This window comes from Falco punctatus (assembly GCF_963210335.1).
Source record: "Falco punctatus genome assembly, chromosome: 11".
In the NCBI taxonomy this organism is placed as follows: Eukaryota; Metazoa; Chordata; class Aves; order Falconiformes; family Falconidae; genus Falco; species Falco punctatus.
The window spans coordinates 1,601,766-1,619,566 of record NC_137591.1 but is presented as its reverse complement, the minus strand read 5'-3'; the positions used below and the strand labels follow the sequence as shown (position 1 = coordinate 1,619,566).

Here is a 17,801-nt window from a genome sequence, read left to right as displayed (position 1 = left end):
ACAGAGGCAACGAAGAGTGATAGCAGTCATCCATTTTTTCCTGAAAATATCAAAAGTCCATGTCAATGTACATGCAGTATTTCACTTACATTTACAAAATATTAGATCTTCAAATCAGCAGATGTTACCATAGAAATTTGATACTTTGATTAGTTACATTTTGCAAGAGCCACATTTGTTCTGAGGACAAGGCACAGGATTCAACTGATTGTGCTTTCCGTACATAGTGCACAATACTGGCCAATACCCGTATTTCGGTTATAAATCTTGTTCCAAACTACCCTCAGAAAAAACCACACCCATTCCATTATCTTCAGAGTGTGCTATGATGAATAATCCACCCTGCTTCAATTTATTAAACGTTTTCAGTTCACAAAACATTCTGAGCAGGAGCATACATCATGACGTGAAGGAAAGAAATATTTTCTGTTTATAAAACATACTGTATACAGCTAACTTCCCTTCAACCTCCTAGGGTCACCGAATGCAATGGCCTTATCCTTGCTGCTTTTAATCACAGTTTCTTCCAACTGTGGTCAAAAGGCAAACCTCTGATATGATTTAAGAGGTTTGCTTTTACTTGACTCTGTAAGTTGTAATAATTGCTTCTTTTCAGCTTCCTGAATTTCTGGCCTAACGGGTTACGTTACCCACAGGCAGGTAGCCATATCCAGACTTTAATGGGATCGCAAAGCCTACAGCATCGGAGCCGTGAGCAGCAGTATGAAGGAAACATGAACAAAGTCACCATCCAGCAGTTCCAGCCGCCACTGCCTATTCAGATTCCCTCTTCGCAGAGCTCTCGAGCACCTCAGACGGGGCGATGCTTAATCCAAACCAAGGGTCAGAGAAGTACGGATGCGTATCAGGAGCAGGTGAGAAAGTGTGTCTATAAAATAACACTTGGACAAAAACTCCCTGGTTTTTTCTGCCCTGTGTACAGCAGGAGGAGGGAGCTGGGGCAGTGACAGTGCAGCAGGGCCGGGCAGCATCAGCAGGTACGGCCGAGCTGGCGGTGGGTGGGCAGCTCCGGCCTCTTCCCCAGCACCAGCACCAACAGCCTTTTTGTTCTTGGATTGACCAAGCGACACAATCTGGCATTGAAGCTCCCAAACAGACCTAATGTCACTGGGTCATACCAAATGACTTGGCTGGCTTTGCCAGTTCCCCAGGAACCTAGCTGAGTGCTCAGCGTGCAGCGTGTCTGGCACGGCGCAGGTCTTCTCCGCTTCGTATCAGCTGCTCCGGTTCAGCCCTGCGGAAGGCCAGCTGTGGCCCCGGTACCCCCATCTAGCCAAGTGGGTGCCAATGAGTTTCTTCATTAAGTGGTCCTGTCCCTTAATGATGGCAACTGAGACACTTGACTTGTAGAATAATGCTCAGAATCGTTAGTAAACCTTTCTCTTGTGTCAAGTGTTGATAATTCACACGAGTAGCTGCCTATATTAACTCCCAGAGTATTGCACTGAGCTTCAGAAGCAATTGCTTGTGTGGCTCGAGTACATGCTCAGACTGGCTCAATGAGTAGTCATTTAGCTACACTGAAGCAATTTTTATTTTAAATCCAATTACCCAGTGTCATTTAGAGTCATCCTGACTAAAAGATAAGATTCAGCACTATTTCCCGGAGTATGGCACTTGTAAAAGTGGTTGGTGTTCAGTGCAGGCTACCAGGGCTGTGGCTCTGGTCCTGAAAATGGTCTGAAGATCTCAGAGCTTCACAGTACTTACTCCTTGGGTTTGTCCCAGGCATAGCACCCAGGGATGCTGCATGTGTGACACCTAGAAAAATAAAAGTGCACATGGTGAAGCCTCACAGACAGATTTATCCCAGTGTTTAATTGGAATGTTTGGCTGGTATGAACTGCTAAAGTCTAAACGGTTGTTTTTTCTCCTTGAAAATAAAATCTTAAAATATATGCAGAAATCCATGTAGCACTGTGAATATTACGGCATCGTTGCAGCAGGCTAAAATCGTGACAATACTTTCAGTTTATAATGATATTCGGCTGACTTGGTGCTGTGTAATGCAGCTTCTGAGAGAGTCAGCTCGTCTTGTTAACGGTGAGACGGGATCTGTGCAAAGAAGATGCCACAAGCTTCAGTGCTGGCATTGACTTATCTTGCTGTATCTTTTTAACCTAGTTTTGTGTGAGGATAGAGAAGAATCCTGGCCTTGGTTTTAGTATCAGTGGTGGAATAAGTGGACAAGGAAATCCATTCAAACCTTCTGATAAGGTAAGTTATAAGTTTTTCTCTAATTAGTCCTTATTTTAGAGTGCTATGTAGTGGAGACATAGAGAACATGAGTAAAATTTTTATGCATTTCTTTTGTGATAATTGAAAGAAGTTTTTTCCTGTGCCTCACTAGTTGGGTTTTTTTTTTGTTAAGGGAGTGCTGTTCGCTGCCTTTTCGGTTTTGGTGGGTTTTTTTTTTCCCCTGGTTAATGAAGATTAGAGAATCAAAGCAGAAAGCACATAGGTGTCTGCCTTATATTCCATGTGTAAGATAGTTTTTCAGATTGTTTTCTGGTGAATTGTCTCTCTCACTTTTTTCTTTTAGGAGTCAATATAGCCCCTGATTTGACTTTGAGTAAAGTCATTAGAGGGGATACTAAACCAGTAATAGCATCGCTAGGTAGCTGAAATGCCGAATAAAACCGGCCTGGCTGGACCCTGGCCTGGAGATCATTGGTGCCTCACACACACCATGGAAGCAGCCTTGTGTTCTGTACTGGGAATTAAACATGTCACCGTTATGGTACATGTGAGGGCCAGGGAGACTCAGTAGTCGTTCTGGGAATTGCATGTTTCAGAGGCTGATAAATCTCTGTACAGTAAAAGGAAGCCTAGTAAAAACACAACACCTGGTGACTATCAGCTACACGGGGCTTTGGGATTAGGAAGTGGGCTCTTAGACCTGTGAATTTACCTGTTCTGTGCAGTAAAACTGACTGGAGTTTGTTGAAAAACAAGTACTATGGGTATCTCTTTGTAGAACATATTCTTGTAGTTTATATTCTGGGTTCAGTAAGAGACAGTCATAACTTCCATAAATACTATGTTTGGCAAATGATGAAATTAAAACTGTCTTTTCCATCTCTTCTCAAAAATTTGAGATCTGCAGGCAAATTAAATAAAATCATTTCCCCATCACTCGGAATTACAACAGAAAGCTAACTGGAAATGTAAAATACCCTTGGAAATAGAAATCTAACACAGTCTTAATTCCTTTCAGTTTTCTCATTGACAATCCCTGTTTTGGACATCAAGAGTAGTTCCATTTAATGACATAACCATTAGGCTTTTTAATGACTCTCCCTTAAAACATACATACTTCGATGTCCTTCTGTGAGACTGCACACTAGAATTACACTTTATAACGTTATGGGTTTATTCCACAGTTCAGTGTGTGATGCTAGAATTAAGCTGTATTATGCCATCTATCCCTTGCTTGAAATTACTAAAGAAGAGTCTGTATCCCACTGTGAATGTGTCTGCACCGGTAATGTGCAGACCACTATTTACAGCTGTATGTTTCTGTGTTGTTACTCTGAAATGTTGCTGCCTGCACCGTTCAGTCAGATTTATCACGTTTTAAATATCACAGAGGCGCTAAGAGGGAGGTGCTCTCTCGTCAGACATGCCAGTCGTTTGCGCTGGGTTTAAGTTGCACGTAGGGTACTGTTCTGCCTGTGAGGTGGGGTCAGCGGGGATGGCAGTGAGCACTGGTGCCTGACGATACCCCTCTGCCCTGGCACGCTGCTGGTTTGGCAAGGAAAGGACAGGAAAAGCATAAAACGCACAGAAGCAATCGGTCGTTCCGAACGGCAGACTTGGGTCAAGTTAATGGCACGTGGATGAAATTTAAGCAGCCCATCGCTCTGCTCCCGAGGAGCTCAGGTTTTTATAAGGTTAATAGAAATCCTGGACAGTACCTTGCTGCAGAAGGCTATCAGATCCCTCAAGGACCTACGTGATTTGCATGGTGATACCAAGCAGGGAATTTCTCTGGTGCCTGTGAGAGCAGTGTAAGTGGCTAAGGGTCAGCCTGAGCTCGGCTCTAGCCTGCGTAGTGCTCACCCCGGCACGGGGCAGGCACAGCAGGGGGAGGGACAGAAGTAAGGGCAGCATGAGCTGTATGGGAAATATTTCAAATGTGCTCATCACCTAGGAACTCCATCTTTGATTTGGGGGTTTATTAACGTATTTTGCTGAAATTCTGAAAAAAAATCTAAAAATATTACTTAATAACTTTTCCCTTTTCAAAGTCATTCACTCATCAGACACTGGTTTAAGTGCCAGTCCTACAGACCATTGTTCTGAATATCTCAAGGGCTGAATAGCGAGACCACTTTTTAGAAATTATTTTTAAACTTTTTTTTTTTTCTTAGAGGAAGTAAACAAAGGTCACTGATAGATTATGGTATGCGTTATTCTTGTGTGGGCAATCAATGCTTGCTCCATTTTAATTATCCTCCTGATAACCCTGTTACTCTTGCCATGTTCATATTGGACATTATTTTGTGACATGGAATCTTAGTTTCAAATGGCCCACAATTATGTGTCTGTCGGGTGATGAGCAGCTGAAGGTCATGGAGAGCTGCTACAAACCCATACTAGTGTTTGACTGCAATCAGATCAAAAAACGAGTTTAGTGTTTAGACCATTGCCAGAGTATATAAAGCCCCCAGACACCAGTTAGGGAGACACCTGTATTTTGGGAACTAGTTCTTGGTGTAGCATCCTAACCTCTGTTACTTCTGACTTATAGGGTATCTTTGTTACTAGGGTTCAGCCTGACGGACCAGCATCCAGCCTGCTCCAGCCTGGCGATAAGATCCTCCAGGTACGGATGGATTTAACTGCTTTGTAACTCAGCTCAGTCTTTGCGTCTTAGAAGTACAGTGACGCTGTTTTCAGTACAAGTTAACTGCTCGTGGTGTTGTTACAGGAGTTCAGTATTGAGTTATGCCAGTGTTACCGCAGTACTTTTGAAAGCTGGTCTTGGGAGGAATAAAGCTGTTCGAAAGCAAACTGAGGATGTGAAAAAGAGGCACTGGGGTGTGCTGCCTGACTGGCGGGGAGCTGAAATACACCCAGGGAGCACCCTGAGAGCAGAGGGTCCGCAGCACAGCCAGGAGCCAGGCCAGCCTGCATTTTGCCTGCTCCCTCCCCAGGGGTGCTGAGTAAGGCTTGTGGCTGCCAGCACCCGCCTTCTGGGGCCGGGGGTGGCACTGCAGGAAAGGGTTAATGCTTATAACCTGTCACAGAAAGGACCCAGGTGACACGTTTAAACTCTAAAATCAAAATAATCCTTACATCGTATCCGGCTTCTCCACACCAGTGGTGCAGGGAGGAAGGAGCTTTACAAGCAGTTTCGCAAGTGTAGTATATGACAAAGCAAGGCGTGTTTAGTTTTTACCTTTGCAGCTGATTGGCACTGGGGTAAGGAGCTATGTCGTCACATTTTTTGACAGAATTGCAGTATTTTTGCCTCTCTTTCACTGCCTCAGCATTTTTGAATGCACTCTCATGAAAAACAGCCACTATTGGATCCATGCTGGATCATGGAAGCATCTGCCTAATTTACAGAGAAATCTCAGCTTTCTGTTTTCTTTTTTGTTTCTGTAACAAGTATTTTCTGCATTCCAGTGAACTTCTAAATAGAAAGGCAGGCTATTGCTGAACATACCTTTCACAAATTCCTCATTCACAGAAAATAACAGCATCCATGTAGAAAAGCGTTTTCTACCATGTCCTGCGAGGTTGATTTTGGGTTTTTATTTTGTTAAGCCTGGAAAAGGCGTTGCTGTTGGCAGCTGCTTCTGACAAACGGAAGAGAGTCACACTGTAGTTGTCGGAAAGGCTTGTAACAGTCCTTACAGCCATTCCCACTGGTAGGGTAAGAAGTTAACTGTGTTTCAATCATTTGTGTGAAGGAAGTCAGCAAACCAAAGGTGTTTCAAATGTCTTCGGTAGCCTGTCCCCTCCTGCCTCCCTCTGTCCTTCGCTCCCCCTGCCCCCCCTGCCAGGCACCGCACTTCACCAGCTCTGAAGTCTACAGCAGGCAACGCATGTTTAATGGCTACTATGTTCCAGTACCAGTAAAATGCAGAATACAGAGGTAGTTAGAATACTCAAGGTGCTATATTGAAAGCTGATCTGAGAAACAAAAATGAGTAAAATATGTTAAAAAGTAACAGCAAAATAAGGTGAGGGGGCTGCCTGCATGGGGACGCAGTGGGCATACGGCAGCGAGTGGTCCTGACGGAGTGGTGCGGGGGCCGTGGTGTTCTGCACAGGGTCAGGCCCCTTGCGTGTGTGCCCCTCGCGTGTCTCTGTCAAAGCCGTACGCTTTTGACCTGCCTTTATTTTCTAGCTATAGTTATGCCAGGTGATTTCCTCTGATGGGCAACAGGCCCTCAGGAGCTGGGATTTCTCGTGTTTCAGCAGGTGTTCCTGAACTAAGAGCACTTACGTATATTTACAGAGTCACATTTAAGGTACTGCTGCATTTCTGGGGGGACAGCAGTTTTTACTCTCCTTATATATTAATCAGGTTGATGAAGTTTGTTTGACGTTGCATATTGGCATTCTTGTAGGATCATGGATTAGACTCAGCAGGGTTTCTCATTTGTCACCCTCCGCACATCACGTCCAGTTCTCTGGCAAGAACACTTTGCTTTCATTTGCAATTACTTCTGCCCATGCTTAGTAGCTAGCACCAGGTGTTCGTTTATATTGTGGCAAGTAAAAGGGCGGTCATTAATCTCATGAAGGAATTAACAGAGGAAAAAACCTAACTGTGATGAAGGATGTTTTACGTCTCAGATACAAGCAACGCCTTCAGCTGAAAGTATCCAGTCCCCTAGGCAACAGAACTTGAAACTGCTGATAGTCACCAGCATCACTTCACCTCCGCCCCCATTTTCCACTGTTACCATCACCTCTGTTTGCATTTATCCCATGGGACAACCCCCTGCCAGAGACCAGGGCTCTGTCACACCAGTTACTGCATCAGAGGAAGTTCCTCTTCACCCATCATCTCTGCTCTTTGGCTCTGGTGCTATCTCTGCCGCTTGTCTTCCACTGGTGGTGACACCAGTTTCTGCTGGGACTCCGAGGGAGGAACCACCTTCCTGTGTTTTCTCAGTCTTAGTCCTCTGCCCTTAAATGATTTGATAAGTAGGAATTATTTTTCTGTTACAAAAATAGCAGCAGTTTAATAGGTGACTTTTAAGGAGGGACAGTCGCATGGCTGCTACAGCTGTCAGCAAGGAGAGCAGCTCTGTCAGCCATGTCACACAATTTTTCCACCGTATGTTAAAGGCTGCCCTTCAGTTCTATGAAATCGTGTTTTGGTGGCTCCATGATTCAGCTAAAAACCATTCTAATAATTAGAACCAAATAGTAACTCAATGTGTAAATATAAGTGCAGATTTCATCGCATATTTTGTGAGGGGTGTGAGACCACAGCAGGAATGAAAGAAGTAGATTTTGATTATCATTAATTTATATGTTGAATAACAAATCCCTCTGGGTGTGACCTGCTTAGGAATGTTTGGATGTGTATCCCTTGCAGCCCTCTTCCTCCGAGAAACCTTCCCTGTAGAGAAGTTTCTCCACTAGCAAGAGCTGAACGTGTCGTGTTCTCCCGCGCCCCTCACCGCGCGGCTGGGGGCAGGCAGAGCTGGCCTGCTCTCGGGTTTCTTTGCAGGTGGTTACTGTTTTTCCTCTGCGAATGAGCAGTACAGATCCCAGTGCTGTGTGGCCAATAAACTGAAACCTTTTCAGTTTCCCTCTGAATTACGTGAGAGTCCAAGCTGGCCTCAAACTGAGTGCCAGAAGGGTGCCCAACTGTGGCTCATAAATCAATGTCTTTGAAACTTCCTGCCCAAAATCTGTATTCCTGTTTCTCAGGGCAAATGTAGTTAATTGTGTGCTGTAGTTAATTGTGTGAGCTACTTGTCACTGTTGCGTGGCTGCTGCTTTTTCTCTGCCTGCCCGCTGCCGTACCCGTGCAGCGCTTGGCGCCAGAGCTCGCAGCAACCCATACCGTTGCGCAGGAACCTTCACATGCCGAGGAAGCGCCACCACGCTCAGGGGCTTCCTGCCCAGGTGACGCTGCAGCCCTGTGTGTGCTGCCCTTCTGTAACCATCATTCCGGGCCCGGCAGCCTTTAATACAGCCAGGGGTAGTTTATTAACCGAAGCACGAAGGCATCACTAACCTGGTGTACACGCTAGTTAAGGCAGCTATGCACGTGTGCTGCGGGAGTGCAGCACGTTTACAGAACGGCTGGGAGCTGGAGCCCCGCTCCACCCCGGACAGCCTGGCCGCCTGCCGGAGCCAGCGCTGTGCCATGCCGTGCCGGCCTGCAGCGATGGGCCCCGGGGACAGGCCGGCTGGGGCGTGGGGGGGGGCAGGGGCAGCGTGTGCCCGCTGCAGGCCCCCCCTGTAGCAGGGCACCCGGGGGGCGTCTGGAGGCTCCCACGGCCAGCGGGGTGGCAGGTGTCTGCAGAGAGCGGCACCCCGTTCAGGTCCGATGGCCTCGCAGGCTCGCTTGAGTCTTTCACTTTGTATCTTCTGCTTTGGCTTATTGATCACACTCAACCCTTGGCAATTATGTTTAAAATTCGACTCTTTTAACTAGCATGCTAACTGGCAAGTAATGGAAGGACTTGGTTAGCCTGAAAGCAGAACAGTGTATCCAGTAATTATTCCCTCGTTGCACATGCAGAATGTCTGCGCCTGCTCTGAGCCGCAGCCCACCTTTGCTGTCGGCGATGCGTCCTGGCAGCATGAACTTTGAGCTTTTCACAGTGCTTGAGAACCTTACACCCCAGCGTTACTGCCGCTTCAGCAAATACGCGGGATGTCCCAGAGTCAGGGAAGAATGTGAGCTGGAAAGGAGCCCCGGCTTCAGCTAGTTCAGCCCCTGCCCGAGGCCACGGGGTGCAGCATCTGCCCAACAGAAATGTGTTCTCTCAGTGGCACAAACCCCTGTCTGCAGGAGGTCGTTAACGCAGTAACCATTTATTTTAGGCTTGGTTTTAGTTTTCACACGCCCCTTTGCTGCCCCAAAATGAAGACACTAATTGATACCTCATTTGATTTCTCTTTTCTTGTCCTTGTGTTACAGGCGAACGGACACAGTTTTGTACATATGGAACACGAGAAAGCTGTGCTACTACTGAAGAGTTTCCAGAATACAGTAGACCTAGTTATTCAACGTGAGCTTACTGTCTAAATATTTTTTTATAAATAGTAAATATGTCTAGCCAGATCTAATGTTCAAACAGATTTATACATAGGAAACAAATTTTTTTGCCAATTGCTGGACCAATGGCAAACAGTAGTGCCAAATGTATAATACTCTATGTTAGTACCAATCATCTTGGAAAAAATATATTAACTATATAAAATATTGTTCATGTGGCTATGTATTAGTTTTAATTGTCAGCCTCTGGCTGTGCATTGGTGCGTTTTTTTAACCAAGTTACTTCTTAAAAGTCAATTTCATATGATTTCAAAACACAGAAGCACATACAAATTCTTTAGGAATTCTGCTGTCCATCAGAAACACTGCCTCAAAGTTGTATATGCCTTTATAAAGATAAAATATATTAACCTGTACTTCCCATGAAATATTTCTATCATGTCACATACAAAAATATAGAGAAAAAATATTTTCATAAACACCTCAAAGAAAGTATATATTAAATTAAATTTAATAATGTTCATTTATTTTCAATGCAAAGATATTATATGCCTTATGAAAATACCTGTACATATGCAGTGTGTATAGCTGGCTCCATATTAATTAGTAAAAAAATGTCACTATACAGGGTGAGATACTTAATAAATTATACTGTCAACTCTGGGACCTAGATATAAATAACCTACACGGAAATTGGTTAACTTCCTTTCATTTGACACTTCTAGTTGGTTCCGTGTGAACACACTAAGCGACGCGCAGGGAGTTCAGACAGGTATGCTTCACAAACGGAAGAAGGTTGTGACGGGTGGCAGTAGAACCCCTTTTGTTGCTGCTAATCTTATTACCTAACTTTTTAATTTAAAATTGCAGGCCCTTTCCTTACCTCGCCCATTGCCCCAGTCTTACACTGGTCTGTATTTTCACTGCTGCCCAGCCTCGCTGCACCCACCATCAGCGAGGCTTTAACCTCGATGTGATCCTTTCCTTCAGTCACAGTCTCGTTAATGGGAGCAGATTCAGCCCGGATGTGCCACGCTGCAGGGGAGCAGCGAGTGGCACCGAGCCACCCCGCGGAAGTGTGCGGTTTGGAGCCCTTAGGTGGGAGCCCGGGCGCTGTCCCCACGGGGAGCGCTGACAGCACAGGACTGCAAAGCTGCCGGCGGTTCAGCTCTGCAGACCAGGTGTCCGTAACCGACAGCAGGAGGGAAAAATGTAAGAAAATTTCCCACCAGATTTTTTCCAGGGGACCCAGTTTCCATTGACCTGCTGCCACTGATGGCAAGGGACAACAGGGAGAGCCAGCACCTGCTCCAGGAGGGACAGGCTCGCCTGCACCTTTTCCAGCTGGATTAGAAACACCCCGAAAAACCCAGGTCAGAGGAGTGTAGCTGTAGCACGAGGGCACAGCCACAAACATTTTCCTTTTCTGCGTGTAAGAGCCTGTAGAAATTCCTAAACCTTCCTCTTTTTCCCAGCAAGTGCACACTGACTGAGGTAATTATATTTCAAATTCAACTCAATTTCAAAAGCCAATACAGCCACTATGTCCCACGTCTGCTCTGCTCTGCGGGCCTAGTGCTGCTCCCAGAGGTGCAGGCACGTTCTGTGGGGGTTTGCTGCCGGCCTGTGCACAGCAAGCGGGAGGGCTGAGCTGTGGGAGGCGCTGCCAGCATCCCTGGCACCACCGAAAGGCGCTGGCACTGCCCGTTCCCACACAGGAGCTTGGGGTGCGAGGGCCTTCGCCGGGCTGCAGCAAAACAAAGTCAGGGAAGAGAAACCTGCTGAGGGTACCAGCTGCCCAGCACTCGCTTTGGGTTCGGGTGGCTGAAGAGCACCTGTGCACACAGGAGAGAGAAAATAACCCATACCTAACAATTAAATTACAAATTAGTCAAATAGGTATAGTAGGAACCACCCCCTAATATTATTATGAAGCCCCAACTTTATAATTTCTCTGGTTGGTTTGTGGGGTTTTTTTCTTTCTTTCTTTCTGGACTCTGTGGCCAGTGGTGAGAAGCAGAGCCCGGCCAGGCCGTGGCACTGAACCGACGGGCTGCGTCACTGCGGAGCTGCAGCCCCGCTCTGCTCCGCTCGGGGATTTCTTTCATGGTCACTTGGAAGTGACACTTCCACACTGGCGCATAAGTTCCCTGTGCTGCGGCTGGCTGCATCTCCCTTTTTCTCCTCAGTCAACAGGAACAATTAAGTGTATTAGTATAAACTTTAACAAAACATAAATTCCAAGCTGACTGAGCAGGTTCCCACATCCCATGAATTTCACCTTATCCAAGCGAGTGTTCCGGCTGGAAGAGCTTCTGTACCACCAGATGCCACAGTGAGCCACAGCCGATCCAAAAATTTACAATTTGAGTAAATGGTTTTATGATATTCAGAACATAGATTTAATAGACAGTTAATACTTTTCAGCAAATTTTTAAATCTTCCTGATACCACAAGCTAAAAAAACTTGCTGAATTCATGAGATTTGGTTTTGGATTGTTGTTTGCCCAGTCTTCTGCTTTCAGTTTTCTAGCACATGGATGTAGTTTCATCATGTGCTGTCAAACCGCAGAGCCCTCCTCAACCTTTTCTAACATTCATGGCTTTTCAGAGGCCAAACCTTCCATTCTGAAGTCATCACTGCCCTTTGAACGCAGAAATAAGGATTTCTTCAATATCCAGTTCAGAAAATTGTGGACACCTACATAGCTTTTACTTTCTTTATGTTGAATGGGAATTCGGTCCCTCAGTAGACATTTATGCATTAAATTCTTCTGTGGAGCTGCCTTTTGTCTTTTCATGCGGAAAATCACTCTTCTGAGGGTGACCGTGCAGGATGAAGCGGCACATCTGCTGTTACGCACGCTGTAGGCACTGCACCACGGCACAGCTCCCCAGCCCAGAGACCCTTCCCTGGATGCCACTTCCAGCAGGGAAACGCAGTAAGTGACTGTGGCAGCTTCCAATGATGCTGCACCACTGTCCGATGACACCATACAGCACACGATGCACCCAGCTGCTCCCCGCAAGCACAATGCCAGGGCGGGCTCCTGAGACACGCAGCAGCATTACACGTACACGTTCCATACGTAGCACCAGAACTGTGGCTGGGAGTTGCAGATACAAGAAGGATGAGTAGGCTCTGCCAGGTAACAACTGACAGGTAAAAATGGGGTAACTGGAAAAAGCAAGTGAGCTTTGGCGCTTGTGAATACCATACTCTGAGCTCAGGTGGTTTTCTGCAGGCTGAGTTGTTAGAGCTGAAGCACAGTGGCATCACCGGTGGGGCTGTGTGCAGGACTATGATTCGAGATTGCAGAGTGCTTTCATTAATGAATTATAATCAAAAGGAAATTACAATAAAATCAAGTTAGCGCAGTGGACTGTCACATTTAAGTCCCTAACTCTGCCAAAACTCCCAGTGACACTCTAAAAGGGGCTGGGGGAGAGTCTGGACTCCCAGCTGAAACGTACAGCAGCAACACTTTAACACCAACCCACTCTGCCCCAAAAATACCAAATACTTTATTTTTTGCATTATTTTTATTCAAATTGGCTGAAATTATGTTTAGCTAACACTAGTAATATTATGAGCAATTAAAATTACTTAAATGGGACTACTTAGGATTTCTACATTAGGCCTTCAGAAAAACTTGCACAATTGTCTTTCCTGCCAGGTCTCCTGTAACCTCACAGACACAACCACGTGCAGCTGGGCACGGGTGGGGTATGACGTTATGCACATGCTTCGCACGTAGTTATGGTATTTTATTATTTTTTTCTACTAAATGCAATTATATGGCAAGTGCTGAGGTCAGGTGGCAGCTCACCCTGAGGTGAGCTCCACGTGTGGGTTCACTTTCATGCGCGTGAATGCATTTTGATCCAGGCAAGCAGAGTCTCAAAACGCAGGTGGTTCCCCTTCTCTAGGCCGCGCAGTGCTCCCAGCCCACGGAGTGCTCTCCCGCACCAACGCAAGCACTCAAACACAGGATCTTTGTAAAGCTACTGGTGGTAATTTTCCTACTGATTGAAAGGGGCTGTGCTTAGAACCACCCTGGGGAAGTCCAGCCTGCAGCCAGCAGCTCTCCCCCGCCAGCGCGCGTTCCCATGGCAATAGGTCTGTTAGCTGGGAACACACCGTTTGGCTTTTTTAGGCTTTTTTTTTTTCCCATGCAATAAACACTTAACTAACACTCCTCAGGGAAGGGCTAGATTAGAAAAGGAAGCCTGCACAGTAATTCCCTCATCCTCATTTTGCAACAAGTTTTAAGGGTCTCAGTGGTCAGTGCCACTGTTCCCATTCTTGCGCTACCCGCCGTACCCCCCTGCGGGGCCTCCTCCACCCAGCGTGCTGTGCCAAAACCCCGTGGCCAGATGGGCAGGAGCTCATTTGCTTTTCTGCAGTCTTGTTACAAGGCAGCTCTTGTGGGGATAAAAGAAAGGAGCAGGGGGAGAAAAAAATGCTGTTTCCAAAATGCTTAGTTGCTTTTTTTCAAAATAAGGAAAGAGCAGCCCCCCAGGACACCTGCAGGGCTCACCGGTCTTCATAATTTACACCTTTTCCCATTCACAGCTCGCAGTGTTTATCTGGGTGTTGCTAAACTCTGACATTTAACAGTCAGTTGTGCAGAACAGTGACCATGAACGTCGTCAAATCTCTGGTGTTTTCCAAGATATTTTTAACATGTCCATGTCTATGCTTGGTGGCCCTATGCTAGCTCCCGGGGGGAGGCCAGGGTGTGCCAGCCAGGGGCGCAGGACAAAGCTGAGCATGTAAGCGACAGCTGAGGGCAAGGTCCCAGTGCTGGGAGCAGCGCATCCCTGGGGCGGCACAGGCAGCCCTTCGGGGGGTCGCTGGGGACACCCAGCCTGCCCCACCGCTGAGGCGGTTGTAGGGCAGCCTTCTTCCCAACAGAGTGAAAAGCCTTTGGCCACGCTGCTCTAACAGCTGTATTTCCAGCTCATACAGGAACATCTGGAAAGTGAAATCCCTCATGTTACAGACCACCACGAATCTTCATGAGCCCAAAGTCCAACTCAGAATTGCAGTATAAAACATCGAGGAGGTTGGTGTGGTGTTGCTAGTAAGCACTTTGAAGGTGAAGACGTTCCTTGGTTAAACCTCTCTGGCTTGTAATATAGCATTTAGTTACCTTATGCAATCACAAAAATGCGTACTTATGGATGTGTGTATATATATGTATGTATCTGATAGAGATATATGCAACAGTGAATGCAAAGGGAGTATTAAATGACAAACCCTACCTTTCAGCCGGCTCGCGTGCAGGCTCTGGTCTCAAGACACGACGCAAGGTCAGCAGCAGGAGCGCTGGGCCTCAGGGGAAGTAACCGCCTAGAGGAAAAGGGCTAGAGCCCGGGTGCGGCGCTGCCCAGCCTCCTCCATGGAAGGAAGCTGACAAGCAGCGGGGCTGTGTCCCACCACCGTGCCACCCCTCTCCCGCACTGCCAGGCAGGCCCTGTAAAACAGAAACGGGGTTAGACACAAGTATCCAATTGCCACAGTCCGTGAGCAGGCGCTGGCACGCCGCGGTCGAGGGCTGCGGAGTTGCCACTTACCTTAGCAGCAGCTGTAACTGGTGGGATTTTACGTTTCAGGATTCCCAAATGAGAATAACATTTTATCTGAAGTTTGAGCTCCCTGCCCACGGGCTGGTAGTGTGCACCACGTCCCTGTCCCGCCTCAGCGCTCTTCCCTTCTGCCTTCAAAAATTAATTTTAAGCAAATGCACAAAGATGTATGATTTCATTTTTAGGCAATTGGATTTAAGGATTAAATTTCACTTGTCAGTCTTGCCAGTGTGAGCGGAATACAACGTAACGATACAACTTTCAGGCCAGTAGTTTGGATAGGATACGAATTAATTGGTGGTTTGGTTTTGTTTTGAACACCTTTGGTGATGGCGGGCATCAAGCCACGTGTGCGGCACAGCAGTGGCACGCAGAGGCCAGGCGAGGACGCCCGCGCTCTGCCCCGCCGAGGGCGTGCAGGGCGGCTGGCGGCAACTTTCATGGAAAAGCAAATTTCAAAAAGACACTATTTACCAATCATAGAATTTAAATAGTTTCTCTTAAACAAAAAACCCAAAACAAACACCACACCCAAACCAAAAAAACCAATTGCTTTTTGCCAGTCCTCTTCCTGGACAATTCCAGCGAGTATTCTGGAAGTGAAAGATGTCATTGCATTGCGTAAGAATTTCCCCAGCCCTTGTAAGGTGTTTTCCGCAGCACCACAGCCCGGGCACAGCCCTGCAGCACACGAGGCTTCATCTCTGTCAGTCGGGGCCTTCTCTGTCTCTGTGCTGGCACGTCTGGCTTTGCCCCCACCCCCTGGGCAGAACAAACGCTCTCATCAGTTCGGTTTTCTACTTGTGAGTACTGTATCCAGTTCAGAACCAACAGCTTACTTTAATAAAAATTTTACCATTTTATAAAAGACATGTTTAATTATGATTGAGATGGCTGTATTGTAATTAATATTTTGAGATAATTGTGATTTTGAGCTTAAATTATATACAGAAAATGGTCATTTTTGTATGTGTTAAAAGATTGCTATATTACAAATGACTAACTGTACTTTTCAGTTTAATTACAGTATTAATGTAAATAAAGCTGAATGAAGAAATATTTACTACTTTATTAACATAGATTGTGAATGTACTTAATGTTTTTTGCAGTATAAAGACTTACTGAACTTGAAAGCTGCTTCATTTTATGTGCAGAAAGGTACTTCAAAATTATATTTTAAATCTATTGATTCAGTGCAATCAATTATATTGTTAGTTCATTTGCACATGCAGGTTGTATCCTTCCAGTTTTATTTCATGTATGACACTTACCCGTAAGGTGCATATTGTGTTTAGAATGCATTTTGCAGATGCTTCTGTACATAAAACAAATACAGGGACTAAAACAATGCTGTGCAGTGTATAGCAGAGCCATTTTTCGGCTTTGGTGTACCCAACTTTTTCAGTATTTAAAAAAGTGTTTTGAATAACATTAAAAAGTCTCTTTATGGTATAAATAATAAAACCGTCACCTTATTGTAATTCATTTTTGTCATCTTTTACTCAGAGGGAAGGACCGATTCCCATTACCAGATAGGTCAGAGACCTCAAATTCAAGCTGCCTCCCTTGTGCAGCTGTAGCTACTGGTGAGCCATGACATACGGAAATAGAGTGGCTGCAAGCTTGTGAAGCCGCTCAGCAGCTGCTGCTCGGGTGCCAATCCGTATGCAAGATGGGAAAACACGAGAGGGTCTGGGGGATGACAGCAGCAGTTCCACCACACAACAGCTCTTACCTGTTTGAAGCCCAAACAAGGCACACAGACACGATCACGTAAGTTTACCAGGAGCCGCCTTCCCCTTCCCTCTCCGCTGCCACCCCAGTCCCTCTCATCTAGAGCAGGTTAGCGCCAGGCGGCGGCTCCAGCCACGCTCCAGTCCTTCTCTGAGGGTGACAGGGTACAGCGGCGTGCAAGGCGCCTCAGCCAGCCTTGCTCTTCTTGGATGGTGCTCGCTAAATCTCAAGACCCGGAGAATGAGTTAAGTGAACGTCTCCAGAACTGACATAAAATACAAAACCTGGAAAGGTTGAACCAGATTAAATTTTGCTGCATTACTGAAAGGACAAGTGGAGAAAGGAAAACACTTCCATTACACTCTTTTTTTTTGCCTCCTTATAAGCACATACCCCAGGAAGGATATCCACGCGATGGCAGCCTTCGCACAGAGGCTGCATGGCAGAGTGCGGCAGACCTCTGTCCCTAAAGCTCCATGAGGGTACCTGTCACTTGAAAGCTTTTCCTGTGTTGCAAAGCAGTAAGCAGTTACAGTCAGGAGCAGCAGCTGTACAGAGGGACAGCAGCAAAAAAAGTGGGAGAAAACAGACAACGCTGCTCAAATACCAGAAGCAAGGCAGCCACCTCGGCCCGGCATCATGCCTGGCCACATGTGCTGTGCTGCCCACAGCACCCACGCGGTACAGGCAGCCGCACAGCTCCAGTGACAGGCGGCTGGTCCTTCTCTGTGTGCTTATGGCAGCACTCAGTGTAGTTTTTAAGAAACCAAACGCCACCAACAGGAATCCATCCGGTACCTGTTTCAAACCCATTTCTAATGCCTGGAGCAGCCTGACAGAGACACAATGGCTCGGCAGTCACAAAGCCACCAGCCCTTCCTTTTATATTATTAATATCCATGATGCAGTAGTTACTAAAAAAAGTATCACTTTCAGGATGTGGAAGCATATTGAAATAAAAAATGAAAAGCAAATAAATGTCACTGGCTAGGAAAACTGAATTACAGTGTATACTTAAAAAAACCCCAAACCATACAGCCAACAGGAAACATTTATTGTTCCAATGCAGCTACCAACATCAACCACCTTGTACGTGAGGCACGCACACGGCTGCAGCACGTCTCGGACCATGCCCTTACATCATCGTACAGTTCGTGTGTTTCATCACGTACAAACCAGCAGCCAATTTTTTGAGGCAGCAGTGAAGAGCGACCAAATACCTTACAGGAGATTATAAAACAGGCATACAAAA

General features: G+C 46.3%; 1 protein-coding gene across 9 annotated transcripts in view; it reads left to right on the top strand.

Annotated features, from left to right (window-relative positions):
• Positions 1 to 17,445, top strand: part of LRRC7 (leucine rich repeat containing 7) — a 216,376-nt gene extending 198,931 nt beyond the window's left edge. For 6 of the 9 annotated variants that reach the window (XM_080406612.1, XM_080406611.1, XM_080406609.1 and 3 more), the window contains 4 exons: positions 657 to 875; positions 2,146 to 2,238; positions 4,775 to 4,849; positions 9,146 to 17,445. In XM_080406612.1, coding sequence (XP_080262738.1) covers positions 657 to 875; positions 2,146 to 2,238; positions 4,775 to 4,849; positions 9,146 to 9,253 — 495 coding nt within the window. In that variant the 3' untranslated portion in view covers positions 9,254 to 17,445. Of the gene's footprint in view, positions 1 to 616; positions 876 to 2,145; positions 2,239 to 4,774; positions 4,850 to 9,145 lie in introns of those variants that run through there. The other 3 variants (XM_080406610.1, XM_080406614.1, XM_080406613.1) reach the window with 3 other exon arrangements.
• The last annotated feature ends 356 nt before the right edge of the window (positions 17,446 to 17,801 follow it).